Source organism: Triticum aestivum, chromosome 1A (genome assembly GCF_018294505.1).
Source record: "Triticum aestivum cultivar Chinese Spring chromosome 1A, IWGSC CS RefSeq v2.1, whole genome shotgun sequence".
NCBI classification, from domain to species: domain Eukaryota; kingdom Viridiplantae; phylum Streptophyta; class Magnoliopsida; order Poales; family Poaceae; genus Triticum; species Triticum aestivum.
The window spans coordinates 249,125,752-249,142,497 of NC_057794.1; the positions used below are offsets into that span (position 1 = coordinate 249,125,752).

Below are 16,746 nucleotides of genomic sequence, written 5' to 3' on the forward strand. Positions count from 1 at the left end.
AGAAAAACCTTTGGACTTCCAGAGCAATAAGTCCACAGAGACGTATGATAGTTGTACCATATTTCAAGAAGCGAGCTAGCAAATTTTGCATCGACTGCACAGCATTTAAGTGTCAACTTCAAGTTATAACCCAAAAAACAGACACATAACTGATATGAGTTGCACCCAAAGTAGAGATATTGATTTTTACCATTCTCAACTGTGTCCCAGGTATGATGAATCCACCAAACGATCTTATGCTGGGTAAACTCCAAAGGAGATCTTGACGATAACTCCAATGAGTAGTCAATAGCATATGTAAGCAGGGCTTCTGAGTTTGCTATACTCTGTGTAGCAAAAGAAAAAACTGCATAGTATTACAAATGTCTGCCTCCTACTGATATCTCACAGAAATTATTCAGTTATCATGGGAAAGAATAGACAACAAATATAATGGGTTCAAGAGCAACAAATTGTATGATCGATCAATGGAGAGGACAAAATCATCCAAAAGTTAAGTGAGAGGGAGAGAGACCTGGCGAATTTGAGAAGAATCTATTTGTATCCACTTGGATAGGCATTGAAGTAAAGCAGTGTCCAAGTTCAAGCTCTTCAAATTGAGCAAAGGAAGACTCGCTAACCAACCATTGAAACCACAAGTGTTACACAAGATATCAGATGAGACTGAGCAACAGACTTTAACTTCAGCATTGGAAGTCTTCAACAATAATCCTAGATTATTCCTCTCATACTCAACCTTTTGAACAAGACTCTACATCAGGAAAATGAAGTAAGACAAACAGTTGAGGATAAAGCCATCTTAGGAAAACTACAGGTAACTAAAAAACCTTATGAATTTCATCCAACTGGGCCAGAACTGTCGACTCCTCTTCCTCAGGCTCAGATACAGCACATAAAGCTATATAAACACCTTGACACAAAAACAATAGTCATAAAGGGTTAATGGGTCAGAATGTTTCAAACTGGTAATATTATACTTAGCAAATGAAGTGAAAATACATATTAAGAAAGCAACTAGACCTTCGTCAGTTAAACAAAATTGTGTTTCAGCTACATCTAAAGATCAAACCACAACTAACATAAGAGAAAAAGAAGATAAAGTATATTGCCGAACATAAAAATAAAAATGAGGAAAACTCTTCTTTATAATAAGTGTAGCTCTTCCTACAAGTCCTCCGTATAATACCCTAGAAAAAGTATTAGCATCAAGGAGATCTCTTGGAATAATAACAGGAGTACCTTCCAACGCAAGGCATCTAAGATCCTGATTGGCTGACAACATGGCATCAATTATTTGTTGCTTATCTGCAAGCAGCAAAAGGTAATTAAATTTGGATGGGACCAAGATAAGAAACAAGTAATTCTTTTTAGCTGCCAAATCTGCAATATATTACCATCAAGCTGTTTCTTTGAAAGATTCTTGCATGGCCAAACAGCTGCAGAAAATGCTACAATTTCTTGGAATTTGTAGAAGACTCTTCCAGATGATGGTACAAGAGGATGGCCACCATGGATCCACAAAGTTGGTTTGCTATTTTGTGAATTGAAATCTTGGAGGTTGTTCAGATTGACGCTTTCCATCTGTATGATTGTGATGTCAGTTCACAATCATAGTATATTACCAAGAAAAAAATGATAATGATTATAACTTACCAGAAAGATACCAACTACTTCTGGGAATTTTGGCTGCAGCTTCAGAATTTCCTTCCTCAGAAGATTCCAAACAACTGGTAAGCCCTCAAACTGAGACGAGACTATCATCTTCCATATTGATCTGTGATAATCCAGGATACGAGTGTATATCTGCAGCAGCTTCCGAGAGCTCACAATCAACTTGAGTACCTCATCCTCCAAGCATCTGAGGGACTTCAATGCCGGCAACAAAGCAGCTTTTAGAACACCAAAATCAGGAAGAACTGTCTCAGATTGCCATTGCCATAATGTAAGCCGCAACAAGTTCAAACCATTAAGAGCCTTATGAAGCCGCTTTTGGCAAGTTTTAAGGGTGTCACAACCAGCCATATCCAGCAACCTCGTCGACAGCAATGGAATAGGATGAACAGCATCAACCTTGTGATAAGCAGTTATTTCCCCATAACATTCGAGGATGCTATGCCAGACAGGATGCTCGGATTCTTGCTTAAGAATATTACCATAGTTTTCAAAGAAGCTGCAGTATGGCTGGAGCAGACCATTATACCATTTAAACCATATCCCATACAAATCAAGATCGCTCTTCGTAGATTGCTCCATTACCCAGTTTGCGGCAATGAAAAGCATCTGATCAGCTAACTCTGAATTAAATCCCCCAGTTGCACGAGTCTTAAGAGAATGCTGACCGGACAAAGTCAGAAATTGCAGTGCATATAAGCTTGAAGCAGGAAGAACATATGGATGGATGTTACTAGGTCCTATTAAGGATGAACTACCTTCCAAATTGTTTAGTTGATAAGCAGCATACTGGGCACCCAATGATTGTAGATACATGCAGTTTCTTTGGACACAAGATTCTTTCGAGTACCAAATAAAATCCCTTAGTTTCAGTTCAATTGGCCAACCACCAGGCAAGGACAACGAAAAATCACAAGGCAAACCAGCTGAACAACCGTCAACATTGGTCAAAAACCTTAATTTTCCCTCCTCAACAACATCAGATCCACTAACTTGACCCAACGAGGGTAGGTAAGTGTGTTCCCAACTTAGATGTAGGCTCCAACTAAGCTGATTTCCTTTAATAAGAAGTTGTTGGAACAGTTGAACCCATCGTGTGATCTCAAGAATGGTAATATTTATACCAAGACGTAATCCCGCAGCTTTTGCATAGAGGTGTGCTTCAGTCATTGATGAAATCAATTCCATTCTAGGTATACCACAAGAAATTAAAAATCTTGTCACGTCCTTCCTCTCACTAGTCTCAGGCACATTCGGGCACCCTTCCAGACACCGACTTTGCTCCATCAGAAATATCTCCACTCCTCTATTTCGCATGGCTCTTGAAACTTCACCATACTTCGCATTAACTGTCAAAAACATTCTGAAGTTAGTATGAGCCTTCAGAACTACAGGATTTCCATCAACGAGACCACATTCATTCACTACAATGGACCTTTCTTTCTCAAACAAAGAATTTATTCTATCAAGTACCTGAAAGATCAAAGAAACAAAAATTAGCAAAACCAAATTGTAGGATAAATGACAGAGTACAAGAGATTAGTAAACATACAGTAGGATTACACAAATTCGCATTGTCCAGAATAACCCATTCACCGCGTTCAATGGCCCTGATCAAGTCTCCAGCGACCCATTCAAATTTAACTGGTTGGTATAGAGCTTCTTTCTGCTGCAAGCTGTAGATGGACTTCAGTGTTTTACTCAAATCATCTTTGGTCAGTGATATAGGCAAGTCAAGCAATTCCAGATCACTCTTCATCTGCTCAACTATGTCTATGACCAAGCTCAATGGTGGCAAAGATGCATTCCTGCCCATCTCAATAAATGTGGAAGTGTCGATTGAAGAATACTTTTTCGCAACCACAAATTTAAACCATTTCTCAAACAAACCCTTTCTGACCATAATCAAATCCTTCTTCCAACGTATATCCATACTCAAGCTGAAATATTCATTAACATAACGCTCAACTTGTGATATGACCTCTTTGTAGTGTCTGAAGAAGTTATACTGTTCAAAGCACCCCAGCAATTCTGACACATCAGTTGCAGATGACAAATTCAACTCATTCAATGTATTGCCAGACAGCTGAGCAAGCAAGCGGATTAACGAGGTTTTCCCAGATGAGTGTTGTCCGACAAGAATGCACAACCAACCTTGATGGATACAGTGGATAGCAGCTTCAAGGCTATGAAGAATACCAGGAAGTATGTTTAGTTGGTTAATCTGAACTGCATAGGACCGGGAATTATTTCTTCTAATAGACGCATTTCCAACAACTAAGCAATGCGCATTGACATAAAGCATTTTCGACTGATGAATGCTAGGCTTTATCTGAAAGACTTCTTCAAAAAGCTTGAGAACTTCATTGCGGTCAACCGCAGTTCGCATTCGTTGAAGATATACAGTATTTAGAAAGCAGTCATTCTTTGAAGTATCTGGCAAATCTGCTATCATCTGACAAGACCTCATAATATCACGTAGATTAAATTCCCAAGGAGAACCTTCTTGGCCATACTTCCTGTGTATCATGGTATCTGTGAAGAGCCTATTGTTGAAGCAAATCAGGTTTCTGAGCAGATCATCACCGAGTAATGGATATTCTGATTTACAAATGGAAAAATAATCGTCTTCTTTTAATTCATCAACATAAACCTTGGTGAAGCGGTTCAAGAAAGACTTGGGGAGGCCTTTCCGCCCACCACCCTGTGATGAAGGATTCTGGCACGCAAAGACACGAAAGGACTGTGGACATTTGTAGGTCTGGCCAAGCTCGGGTATATAGACCTCTGCACGGTGGTCTAGAATGGCATTAAGACCCTCTAGGACAGATTGGGGGGCCAGATTGAGTTCATCCAACAGAACCCAACTTCCATTCTTTAAAGCCTGAAGAAGAATACCATCCGACCAGGCAAATTCTATTCCATTCTCCCCTTCAAGTGGTAAGTCCGAACCTAAAAGATCCATCATATCTGTCTGCTCAGATAGGTTTATTCGCACGACATTGTGACCAGAAAATCCAGCTAATGACATAATTAAGCTTGTTTTACCAACTCCAGGACTACCTTCTAACAAAAGAGGTTTGGGTAGTTGCATGCCACGCAATACTCGCAAAACATTCTTGCTGGTAGTGGGTGCCGTGAATAAAAATCCCTGTTGCTTACAAGCAAAATGACCTTTAGTGATATAGAATGGTGCAATGCCAAAATCATCTGGATGATTACAATCAATATCAGTTTTTGTTATATCATCACCCCAGCCATAGTTCTTTAGATCATTCAAGCCTGAATTTAAGGGTTTCCCCTCAACCTTCTGCAGCTCTTCTAAAATAAAGGACATGCATGTTCTTCTCAACTCAGTAGCCTCCGATTTAGCAAGATTCATTCCCAATGTGAGCCCATCAAGTAGTACAAGGAACAGACCATGTATTAAAGCTTGTTGTGATCCAAGTTTCATCTCTGTCAAATTGATAAACGAAATCCAGGATAACAGATCGCGTATGGTGAGCATTCTTCCAGTGTGCAGGTGGTTGAACCACTTCAAGAAATTAACAATACAATCTCCAAAGCAAGAGAGTTCAGCTTCGCTGAACCTCTCTACAGCTATGCTCTTGAGTTCATCAACATCTGTAACAGCTGGAACCCACAATTCTGTGAATCGGTTTCTTAGTGCTGGAGAAAGCTCTTTTTTTCCATAGTCGCCACCTGGATTCATTGTTGCAAGGATAAAGAAATTTGGATGTGCTACAATCTTCTCTAGCACAGAACCACCTTGCTCGGCCAGTGACTACAAAATAATAAAGAAGACACAAATGCACAATCATAATTAATAAAACTGAATTTCAAAAGAGAATAGTTGATTGTTCAACAAGCCTTTGGAATCAAAGACAACAATTGCATGATTGGATAAGCAGGGGTAAGCATGAGAGAACTATTAAGAGGTACTATAAAGGCACAGAATAGTGTAGAGTTACATGAATCTTAGGGCCAGTTCTTTTGAGGTGCAGCTTATTCATAAGCTGCGATGGGAATAAGCCTCATAGAAGCTGCCGTGGAAATAAGTCCATGAGAATAAGCTATCCAGTTCTTTTGTCTCAGCTTATGTTCCGAGTTCTCTGGAGAAAAGTGTAGAATACCCCTAAAATGTAATTGTATGACATTTAACTGAATTTTCTGTATATTGTAGCAGCAACTTGGACAACTTCATTCATACTCTCTTGCACTTGCAGAAAATACTAGCAGGACCAAACCAAACAACAATCAAAATGCTAGTGCTTGCATACAAATTTCTGAATGCATTCACTAGCAACATTCATCCTTTTTTTACAACAAGTAGAAACTTGGACATGACCAAAAACTTCCTGTCAACAAAAATCAGCTACATGTATATCTATGTATACAGTTACCTGACATGTAACTGACAATTTCTCATGAAAATTCATATGCATCTCTGAAATAGAATTTAAAATAGGCAAACTGAATACTTCATTTAATCGCCGTGAGATTGTCAAGCATTTGCTGCTCGATGGACAATCAGAGAACTAGCAGTGGGTGGCCATGGCGTCCAGAGAAGTGCAGGTGTCGGGGCAGTGTGTTGACGACAACGGCGGCGATGTACCAGGGGCTTCTTTGCCATGGGACGAGAGTGAGCGAAGTGGGGCGTCGGGGAGGAGCAGCCGGCATCGATCCATGCGGGGAAGGGGTCGGCGTCGATCCAGTCGAGCCCGGAAGCCGACGCCCACGGCCGCCGGAGGCGGGCAGCTGTCCTGCTTGCTAGAGGGGTAGCCGGTGTGGAGCAGAGCAGAGGGAGGCAGGGGAGGAGCGCGTCTACCCAGCACCGCCGGCGTCCGAGAGGCGAGGCGAGGTCAGCGGCTGGAGGCGGGGTCGACGGCGGCGGGGAAACCCTAAAAATTCTCAATCACGGGAGGAGAGGGATGACAGGGGTGCAGAGCGCTGCGGGTGTTTTTTTTCCTTCGGGGCTGGTACAGGGGAGGGGCGCGGTGGCATTTCAGCTGTAATTGTGTTCAAGTGCGAGGGCAAAGGGATATACCGCTTTGGTTTTTAAGTGATTGCCGCGAGAAGCTGCGGGAAGCTGCCCTGCCCCCAGCTTTTTTCCATTGTGAAGGAGAGAGCTGTGGAAATAAGTTAAGCTCCACTTCTGAAATGAGTTCTTTTGGGCTTTTGGCTTATTTTCACAATAAGCTGAAATAAGCTGCAAAAGAACTGGCCCTTATGGGATAGGTCAGGTCAGGGCTATGAAAGGAACTGTCTTTTATGAGAACAAGGAAGAAGAAACGTCATTGCACTGTAGTATTTGCTATCTCTAAACCCCTCTCTCATCCAAATATATGTACATCCCTTCTAAAACCCAATCCTCTTCAAACCATGTCATCTAACCATCCCCGCAAAAAAATGTTTGTAGTTAGTAACAAGATAAGATCTGCCTTTGCATCATGATAAGAGAAATCGATAAAGAATTTTAACAAAGACATGTGCCTAAGTTTATCTATACCAATATAAAAAGACCCAAATGGGCAGATCCAAACTATCTCGACCGTCAAATCATGTTATCTAGCGGTTCAAATCGCTCCAATGTTGAGCACCAAACACGTTTTGACTCAACACTATCCCTTGAAATATGCCATGTAATTAATATCTTACCATTCCCACGAAAAAATAATTGATATCTTACCAAATACCAACATGCAACAGATATATCTTACCTAATATAACGTGCAACTAATATCCTACCTAATATAAACGTGCATTGCACGTACATTATTACTAGTAGCTTAAAAACTATACGTTACATGAATGGATGAAAACCTAAAATTTTACCAGATTGCTAAGGTTTTACTGTAACTAGATTCCACAGCAAAGCACGGCAATGCAAAGCTGGCTCAAACACCTCTACACCAGGAAACTGAACTTAACAATATCATCAGTGTAAATGCACAAAACTCCCTCCGTCCCATATTAATACTCCCCGAGTAACATTTAGAGTAAAGGTATATGTGTTATCTAAAAATTGTGTTATTTAGGCCCTATAGTTTGCACGTTTATCATCTATTAGGTGCCCAAATTTGCAAGGTTGTATCACTTAGGTCCATAAGCTTGCGAGTTAATCCATTAGGCCCCTAAATTTGCAATTTCAGCTCCTTTTTTATTAACCTAATTATCCATGAGTTGCTACTTTAGTAAAAGAAGCAAACTGAAGAAAGCATACCAATTTTCTTTCAGGTTCCAGAACACTGTTCAGCCGTTCAAGTACACTGTCGTCAGCCAAAGAAACTTCGTCAATAAGGAAAAGATCTCCGCTCTTCATTGCTTGCAAAAGTGGCCCATCCTGCCAAAGAAAAATTGCCTTCGACTTCTGATGAAGATGCATCAATTTCAACTTAATTTGCTCCATGTCATCAATATCTTGAGGTGGCACCTCCGGAAACAGTTCCTTTTCTTTTCTGTATCTATCAAGTATTTCATTCATACAATTCACGACGCTAATGGCTCCAGATATATCAGATGGAAATAGCTGTGAACAATAGAGAATCAGTTACCTAATTTGAGAAGTGTATATCTGCTGTTGAAATACCACATGTTAAAAACAAAGAACATACCACATCTCCAGCAACATGAATGAAAATTTTCATTCCCTTCAATGTTGAAATAAGATGCTTGTACTCCAACGCTATTGTTGACCTATCACGCACAGGACAAAATCCCTGCAAGTAACAGCATTATGCTAGTGAACCAAATATCTGAAGCACAGCAACAGCAAATAACAACTCATGGTAAAAACTTGAGAGACAACAAAACCTACCCCGATGAAGTCTGATGTCTCAGTATATTGGTGGCAGTTCAAAATGTGTAACTTCACTCCAAGAACAGCACTCAAGACCTGGCATACTGTTGTTTTCCCCCCACCAGTTTCACCAACAAGGAGGACAGGTTCCCGTGACCTGTAACAACGCTCAATGAGGAAGAATAGCCTCCACATACTTTTCGTCCAAGTGATACTGCAAAGCTCAAAAAGATATTGCATTAGATGCGGAGAAGGCAAAAACACATGCTGTAGCCTAAAGTAAATGAGAACTCACTGTCCAAAGCTTTCTTGTACTCTTTGTCTTATAGCATGAGAAGATAAGCTCTCCCCGTAGATGCTTTCCTGCAAAGAAAAAAACACTCAATTAGACGACTGGCTCAAAGGCCATGCAGCAATCATCAAACAAGTATCAACATACAGAAAAGCATAAATATGCCATGCAGAAACTCTACTTCAATATTTTTTTGCATTAATAAATAACATAACAGGGAAAGGTCATTGCAGAGCAAACAATGTCAAAAGAACAAAGAAGTATTTTCTAGAATGAGAATCCTCGCCCATCAAATAACATCCGTCCTCTAGTAGAGTATGTCAGCATATAGTTTCCAATGTATTGCAAAATTTCATACATGTACATCAACTACAAATCGACACCTTCTAGTACCTCACATTTAGAAAAACAGTCCAGTTCATTTTTACATTGAATACCTGCTAAGCAGCATCCACGCATTTTCAGAAATTTAAATCATGTTATTTTAGTATCAAGTCCCATATAACATGATATCAGTGCAACATTATGATTTATCCACAAGTGTTTTTAAAAAAGTGGACTTTCATCTACCATGACATCGAATAGAAGAAAGAAAGTTAATGAATAGTTAGACATACGCCATAGAAAGATTCAACTTACCAAGTTATATAGATCAGGGATGTTGAGTTTAACACGTAGGTGACGTTCCAATGCTTCTTGAACAACTATTTTCTCATTGTCATCCCTCAATCTCTCTGCAAGAAGTAAATACCCATCCTTAGCCAGATCCTCATATGACTTCCCCTCGAATGTTCGGTACCGATTGGCCCAACGGAATAAATCTCTTGGTGTAATGAAACCATGTCTGCCGGCAAACACTCTACTGTTTTGTCTATGCATTTGCAGATCTTTCATAACTTGAACCATTTTTGTGGCATAACTGCGAGCAACCATACAGCGCTGCTCCAAAATTGTGATTAGCTCATCTTCTGGGATTTCATCAACATTCACTTCAATGAAACGGTTGCGGAATGCCCTAGACAGCATTTTACGTCCCCCATAGAGCACAGGTGGATTTTGAGTAGCAAAAAGCATAAAGTTAGGATGAGCAGGAATAGTCTCTTGAAGCTCTGGAACAAACAGCTCCCTGTTGTCATCTAACAGCCGATTCAAAGCTTCCAAAACATCAGAAGGTGCAAGATTTAGCTCATCCAACACAATCCAGTGCCCCTCACGTACAGCCTTCACCAAAGCACCCTCCTGAAACTGAAGCTTCCCGTGACTGTCAGGGACATACGTACCAAGATATTCTTGAAGATCCGTATGCTCATGGTTGTTTATGCGGACAAATTCATGGCCAGTTTTTGCAGCAAGATACCTCACTAAGCTAGTTTTGCCACTTGATGTTGGACCTTGCAGGAGAACAGGATATCTTTTAATGTAAACAGCCCGGGCAAGGTTGACAATGTGCTCAGTAACACTGCTGGTTAACACATAGCTGGACAAAAATTCATCTGATTCGGAATCATTTAGTTGCTTAGGCTTTTCAACAAAGTAGTCAGCAAAAGAAATGCTTGGTGGCACTCTTCCATTCAACAAAAGAGATACTATTAAGTTCTTAATGATTTTTGCACTAGGGACATCCAGCATTGTAAGAAAGAACATACAGAAGCCATCATAAAGAGCTTTTCTGAAGCCAAAAGATTTCTCTGCCATTTTTACATAACCTAATGCACGAGAAAGAGATCTCAGAGTAAATTGGGGCTTCTGATTGGCTCCATCCTGCAGCTTCTCCTCAGATTCCTTTTTCGCCGCCTTATAGAAACAAACAATGCTATCTATAACTCCTTTAGCAGTATGCAGACCATCCAAATATTTACTGACAAAAAGACGGAGATCATCATCATCCATGAGATCATCAACAAAGCATTCTGTAAATCTGCTCCTAAAAGCATATGGCAACTCTCTTTTCCCAGCATCCGTTGCCGGATTCATGCAAGCAAACATACGAAAGCAAGGATGACGTTCAATATAATCCACATCACCCCTTTCAGCAAGGCACAGCGTGCCCTTCTCTCCATCCAGTACAGCACCAATTCTCTGAAGAGTCTCTGGAGGTGCAAGGTTGACCTCATCAAGCAAAATCCAATGGCCATTTCTTAAAGCTGAAACAAAAGCACCCTCTGCAAACTGAAATGACATGCCACTTGCTGAACCAAGTTGACTATGGGCAACATTTAGCCTGGAAAAAAGGGAGTCCCATTCACCCAAAGACCTTTTTCTCTTATTGGAACCCCCTTCAAGTAGCTTATGAGCATTCTTAGCACACTTCGCCAACGAATTTAATAATTTTACCCAATTCTTCTCCATTGCATATACATCAAAATAACGTAAAAGATCTTCATTCCCCTGAACAACCAAACAATTCAATTAATAAATCAATGTAGATGATCTCTATGGCTTGCATGGTGTATGCAAATCTTAGGCTTATGAACAAGATAATCTTGGTCAATAATGCAACTTATCGTTCACTTCACCCACAAGCTTAAGCCAACCTTGCAATAAACCACGAGCCACAAAAAGAAAGTTTATATGTCTTAAGCTGAACAAAATAACATTTTTAAGATTTGTCTTGGTAAGCGCATCTTAAACTTATGATCTATTAGAATATTAGAAACAATAAGATCCCAAGCTAACTGTAAGCTACATTGAGCAGGTTAGTACGGGGCAAAACCATAAGAAGCCAACAATGGCCGCACCTTTTTAGAAAAACTTTGAAAAAATAGATCCTTGAACTCCATATAAAGAGGAAAGCATATTGACCGAGCATCTGTAGGCTTAAATCCACCAAGGAGATCAGATATATCACTTTGCTGGCTTAAGTTCTGAAAGATGTCAAGACAAGATATTAGTATATTGCAAATCTCAAAAATTGTGCGACCCCGCTAGATCATATAAATTACAAAAGAGAAACACATTTTGGACTTTTTATGCCATGGCAAAAATGGAAATACAGATTTTATGCCACTAGCTGATAATCTTCTGTCCTTTCAAACATTTGCAAACAGTAACACTGACACATGCTGTATTGCTGTGCCCAACTTCCACCATGGCCACTGGTGAAGCAAATGGTAGCCAGGGCAGCACTACTGAATGGTGTAGAGGTGCTTTAGGAGATTATATCCTTTCCACAATATTAAAACTTTTGCACCAGCATAAGCAGATACAATCAATTTCTGGGTAACAAATTTGATAATCAATGGATTTGCAATGGTAAACAAGTTATGCTTTCAACACAAGGTAATTTGTTACTGTTTGTCCGTACCACTACAGTCAAAGGTTGTTTAAGCCAGGAAGCAAGATTTTGCACGAGAGTAGTCTTCCCCGTGCCGGTTTCGCCAACAAGAAGAACAGGCTCATTGAATTTTATTGAACATGCAACCCTCTCAAGAACATCTAGTGCGCTGCGAATATCAGCAAAAGGCCCCTTCTGAATTAATGCCTGCATAGTTTTTAAACCCAGAGTGAGCAAACAAACAGAAGCTTACAAAATAATACTCCCTCCGTTCCTAAATATAAGTCTTTGGAGAGATTCCACTATGGACCACATACGGAGCAAAATGAGTGAATCTATACTCTAAAATGCATCTAGATACATCCACATGTTGTCCATAGTGAAATCTCTACAAAGACTTACATTTAGGAACGGAGGGAGCACCTCTGTAGTGACCTAAAACGTCTTATAAAAGTTTACAGAGGGAGTATGTACTAAAGAAAGGAATAGTAATTACTGGTTTGTCGCTGCATTGCAGAGTAACTCTGCCAACTTGCAAGTCAGTGTGCCGAGCCTGTGTTTTAGGAACTATTAATTTTGTCAAAACCAAATAAACAAAACATGTGTTATAGATAAGAAATTGCTACACATGCCTGAATAATGGGCTTGTCGGTAGGATGCATGGTTTCTGCCTGATGAAATAAACCCAATATTCTAGCAATTTCTCTTGCTACATATTGCCTTTTATCCGGAGATGATAAGGAAGCAGCAAAAATATCAGCAGCCTGGATTTAGGAAGACAAAGGTTACTGAGAGCCTGGAAAGCTCATGGTATCCCCATGGGAAGTTGTTTCTTATGAATCACTGGTTCCCACTAGGAAAATGGCATGGCAACATGAGTGCATATCAAAAAAAAATCATCTTTCCTACCATGTACTTTATGTAGGTGCCTTTTCACAGGCAGCAGTACTGTTCTACATTATACAGCATAACCATACTGCAAGTCCATTAACACTATATCCTTAAATAAAAATACTGTAGACAAAGTTTAGCTGCCAACAATTGGCCTTGTATCATGGGATTGGAATTCAACTCCAAGAATAGTAGTGTTTTGGAGTATTGCATCCAAAGTGATCGTAAAATACATGTCTGATGATGAAGAATTATACAATGGTTCAGTTCTCAAAGTGTTATTACATTCATAAAAGCAGAATAATCAAATAGTCATTTTTTCTTCTCAACGCACGCATTCGGATACTCGTAAACAAAAATACTTTCAACCATGTCCAAGATGCAAGTTCAACAAGCTGGTTTTCATCACATTAATTCTAGTTATAATGGTATTGGAGTATAGATAGGGCAAACCAAAACATGTTTAAAAGTGACAAATCTAGATTATGCAGTCACAACATTTGACTATGCAGTCACAACATTTGACTGCAGGCTTCCCACAATGACAAGGGCCGGTAGCCACAGGTAGAATGTCAAAATACATATTAGAAGGAAGAGAAAACAAAAACCTCATAATAGATGAATTGGTAACCACTAGATGCAAGTCCCAGACCCTCAAAGTTGAGATCAACTCCAACTATTCTCTTGCACCATTTGAGCAGGTCCCTAACAAATGAAGATTGTAAGGATTGTTCTCATCGAATGTTAAAATAAGAAATACACTGTAACAGCAAGAATTATGCACCTTAATGAGAATCTGTGTAGAATGCCATCAGAAAAACCTCCAGCTAAGTTGAGCCCACCAAACTGGTAAGATACCAGAGAATTGACCTTCTCAAAGGTATCTACATGGAGATATGTTAGTTACACAATTCACAACAACAAAAACGACAATATAATTCTATCTACCTATGAGTTTAGAGGAGATAGTATCCAAGCTTGGGTAGCATCCATTAACTATATTAACCATGTCTTCACGGTTAGGTTCTCCCAGCATCACTTTTCTCCACAGGCCACTATAGGTTAACCTCCCTGATTGAAAAGATTCAAACAATGAATGATTGTCAGATTACAGGTCACTACTTTGCTCATTGAAGATGAGAAGTTGTGGGGTTGTAAAAATGTACAACTATCACTCTGTGGTTGAATAGTTTGTATCACGACTCTGGTTTTATGTAATTTTCAAGTACACACCTATGGGCAGAAATGTTTTGTGGTGCATAGTAAAGCAAGATGTGACATATTATGCAGTATTTTAATCAAATGGACAAACCTTCCAGGGCATGTGAAAAATCATGCTTTGAGGTGGTGACAGTAGCAAATAAACGGAAACCATCGGCAACTTCAACTGCCTGCGTTAGAAATTAAAAATCCGCAACTGGTAAGCACCACCAGGCAAGTGGCATTCATCAAAATGTACACATATTCGGTACTTTTAACAACAGAAATAATACAGCTCTTGCAGTCGCATTGTAGTTATAATTACGTTAAACAATTAAAAGAAAAAGGCAATTTCACCTCCGCATGCCCAATTGAGAAGGAGCTTGAACCTTCCAATAAGGGTAGTAAGATTGACTGCACATCAGTGGGTGCCTTGTCGATGTCTTCAAACACAATCCAAAACCCTTTGACAATGGCCTGACCCATAAGATGGTAAAGATAAATATGTGAGAACAATCCCCCAGAAATATATATAGGGTCTGACCAAATCAAGGTGCCAAGGCACCGGTGCCCCAGATAATTTACCTATATACATATACATACATACATACATACATAAAGAGAGAGAGAGAGAGAGAGAGGGAGAGAGAGAGAGTAATGCTCATGTACAGACCTGTGTGAGAGAACCAGGAGCCCACTTGAATTCACCAGGTTTTTCAGTGCAAACATAACTCCCAACTAATGTCCGGCCATCCATTTGCTCGTCCATGTGGATAAAAAGTACTGCAAACATAATTGGCAATAAGCACTTAGTAAAAATATGCACTGAGAATTACCAGTATCAGGGATGACATGATTAGTTGAGTTCCAAAAGTGTCTAGAAGATATAGTTTTCAATGGACAAAATTACAATGAAAGAACACTTTCATTCAAACTTACTATGACAAGTGCAGACCATGGGTTTGGCTTAACTCAAGTACTGCATGATAAAACAGGGAGTTCACCTCTCTATTGCTGGAACACAACATTCCTATGCAGCTATTTTCATGATATAAATATCTAACGAACCTCTATTTCCCCTTTCTGATTGTCAAGTGCAAGTGTCAACACATTAACAGTGAAATAGATTGTGTTGTATACAAAACTGAATACTGGCTGTACATGTTTTTCTGGAATAAACAGGCCAACATGTATATTAACAAATTTCAAGTCAGAAATTAGCAGACAATAGAATGCTTTACCGGTGAGTATACAACAGTTTCCATGTATACTCCCTACAGGTGAGTACGCAACAGTTTCCATGTGCACTCTCTTTTATACATATATCTTTCCCTAATAATAAAGCACGGATTGACTCCGTGGGTTCACCGTCACAATACGCTTCTTTCCGTGATTTTACGCTTTCAGTTTGAGTTTAAAATATATTCGAGGTGGTACTATTCCTGTACTCTACGTCAAAAGCATTACGGTTCTGCTGGTACGTCAAAGACTTGGCCCTTCTGGCTGTATGTTGGCCCAGCTTGCAACGCAGGGAAGCAAGGAAGGATTTTCAAAAAAGAAGGAAGGACAAATATGATGTGCAATTAAATGGGGCAAGGAAGGAATCAATACTATATGAAATAATAAAAAAAGGATTCCTAATGCATGATTGACAAATATGGTGGGCAATTAAACGGGGCAATTAAGAAACATTCCTTCCCTAGACATGCTTGAATGCTTGCTGCATAATATAATAGGATTCCTAATGCGTGCTTGTGAATTATGAGGGACAATTAAGAGAGATTCCTAAGACACGTTATGTATGCTGCGTAAATAGCAAAGGAGTGTGGGATAATTAAGAAAGGGGTTCATGCATACTTGCACGTTATGTAAACATGATTCAGACTAATTAAGTGGCGGGCAGATTTTTTGTGCTAGCTAATTAGAATTATTACTTCAATGCATGGCTTCTATTTGATGTTACTAAAGCATACTCTCAACCTCTTTCTCCACACCATCTTATACATGCAATGACCATCACAACTATGTGCTCTCCTCTATCTCATTTGAGCATGCAACTTACACGAGGAAACATCACATTCCAATGAGAGGCTGCATTAATGAATGCGAAGAAGCTCGTTGCCTGGAGTATACATGATCGTCCAATAGAGGCGGGAAGGAGGACAATGGGGCTTAGGAGATGTTGATAACAGACTGGGACAAAGAGACGAAGACGGACGGAAATAAGTCGGAGGAATTTTATTTTCAGAGACAGGTAACAACATCTCCTGTTGCAACGCACGGGCGGTTGTGCTAGTAAGTACATAACCCTATAGAAAAATCAATTGGGCAGAACCTTCAGGGTAGTTTTGAACTTGCATAAAACCTTCTAGCAGATTTCTAAACGTTATACCAGTTGCAGGTTACAGATATATACCTCGATTCCCGTGATTCTTTGCCAACTCATTAATGAGTGCGGTTTTCCCCGCTCCAACCGGACCATAGAGAAGTACAGGCCACCTCTGGCTAACTGCCATCAGAGCTACCTCATGACTCTTGCGCATAGTAGCAGTGAGCACAAACGGACTAACAGAGAAAAACCACTTAGAAATTGTATAAGCAAGATGAATCTAACAAGCC

At 39.8% G+C, this 16,746-nt stretch overlaps 1 protein-coding gene across 2 annotated transcripts in view; it reads right to left on the bottom strand.

Moving 5' to 3' along the window:
• The window catches only part of LOC123044699 (midasin), a 35,151-nt gene that overhangs the window by 14,528 nt on the left and 3,877 nt on the right, over positions 1-16,746 (bottom strand). For both annotated transcript variants that reach the window (XM_044467540.1, XM_044467532.1), the window contains exons 5-28: positions 16,544-16,692; positions 14,801-14,910; positions 14,485-14,604; positions 14,240-14,318; positions 13,876-13,998; positions 13,712-13,811; positions 13,536-13,632; positions 12,669-12,800; positions 12,533-12,589; positions 12,067-12,243; positions 11,501-11,626; positions 9,402-11,150; positions 8,766-8,833; positions 8,489-8,684; positions 8,286-8,390; positions 7,895-8,200; positions 3,224-5,455; positions 1,654-3,144; positions 1,395-1,581; positions 1,240-1,305; positions 828-910; positions 515-751; positions 191-326; positions 9-94 (exon numbers count right to left, since the gene is read on the bottom strand). In XM_044467540.1, the coding sequence (XP_044323475.1) occupies positions 9-94; positions 191-326; positions 515-751; positions 828-910; positions 1,240-1,305; positions 1,395-1,581; positions 1,654-3,144; positions 3,224-5,455; positions 7,895-8,200; positions 8,286-8,390; positions 8,489-8,684; positions 8,766-8,833; positions 9,402-11,150; positions 11,501-11,626; positions 12,067-12,243; positions 12,533-12,589; positions 12,669-12,800; positions 13,536-13,632; positions 13,712-13,811; positions 13,876-13,998; positions 14,240-14,318; positions 14,485-14,604; positions 14,801-14,910; positions 16,544-16,692 (8,212 nt within the window). The remainder of the gene's footprint in view (positions 1-8; positions 95-190; positions 327-514; positions 752-827; positions 911-1,239; positions 1,306-1,394; positions 1,582-1,653; positions 3,145-3,223; positions 5,456-7,894; positions 8,201-8,285; positions 8,391-8,488; positions 8,685-8,765; positions 8,834-9,401; positions 11,151-11,500; positions 11,627-12,066; positions 12,244-12,532; positions 12,590-12,668; positions 12,801-13,535; positions 13,633-13,711; positions 13,812-13,875; positions 13,999-14,239; positions 14,319-14,484; positions 14,605-14,800; positions 14,911-16,543; positions 16,693-16,746) is intronic.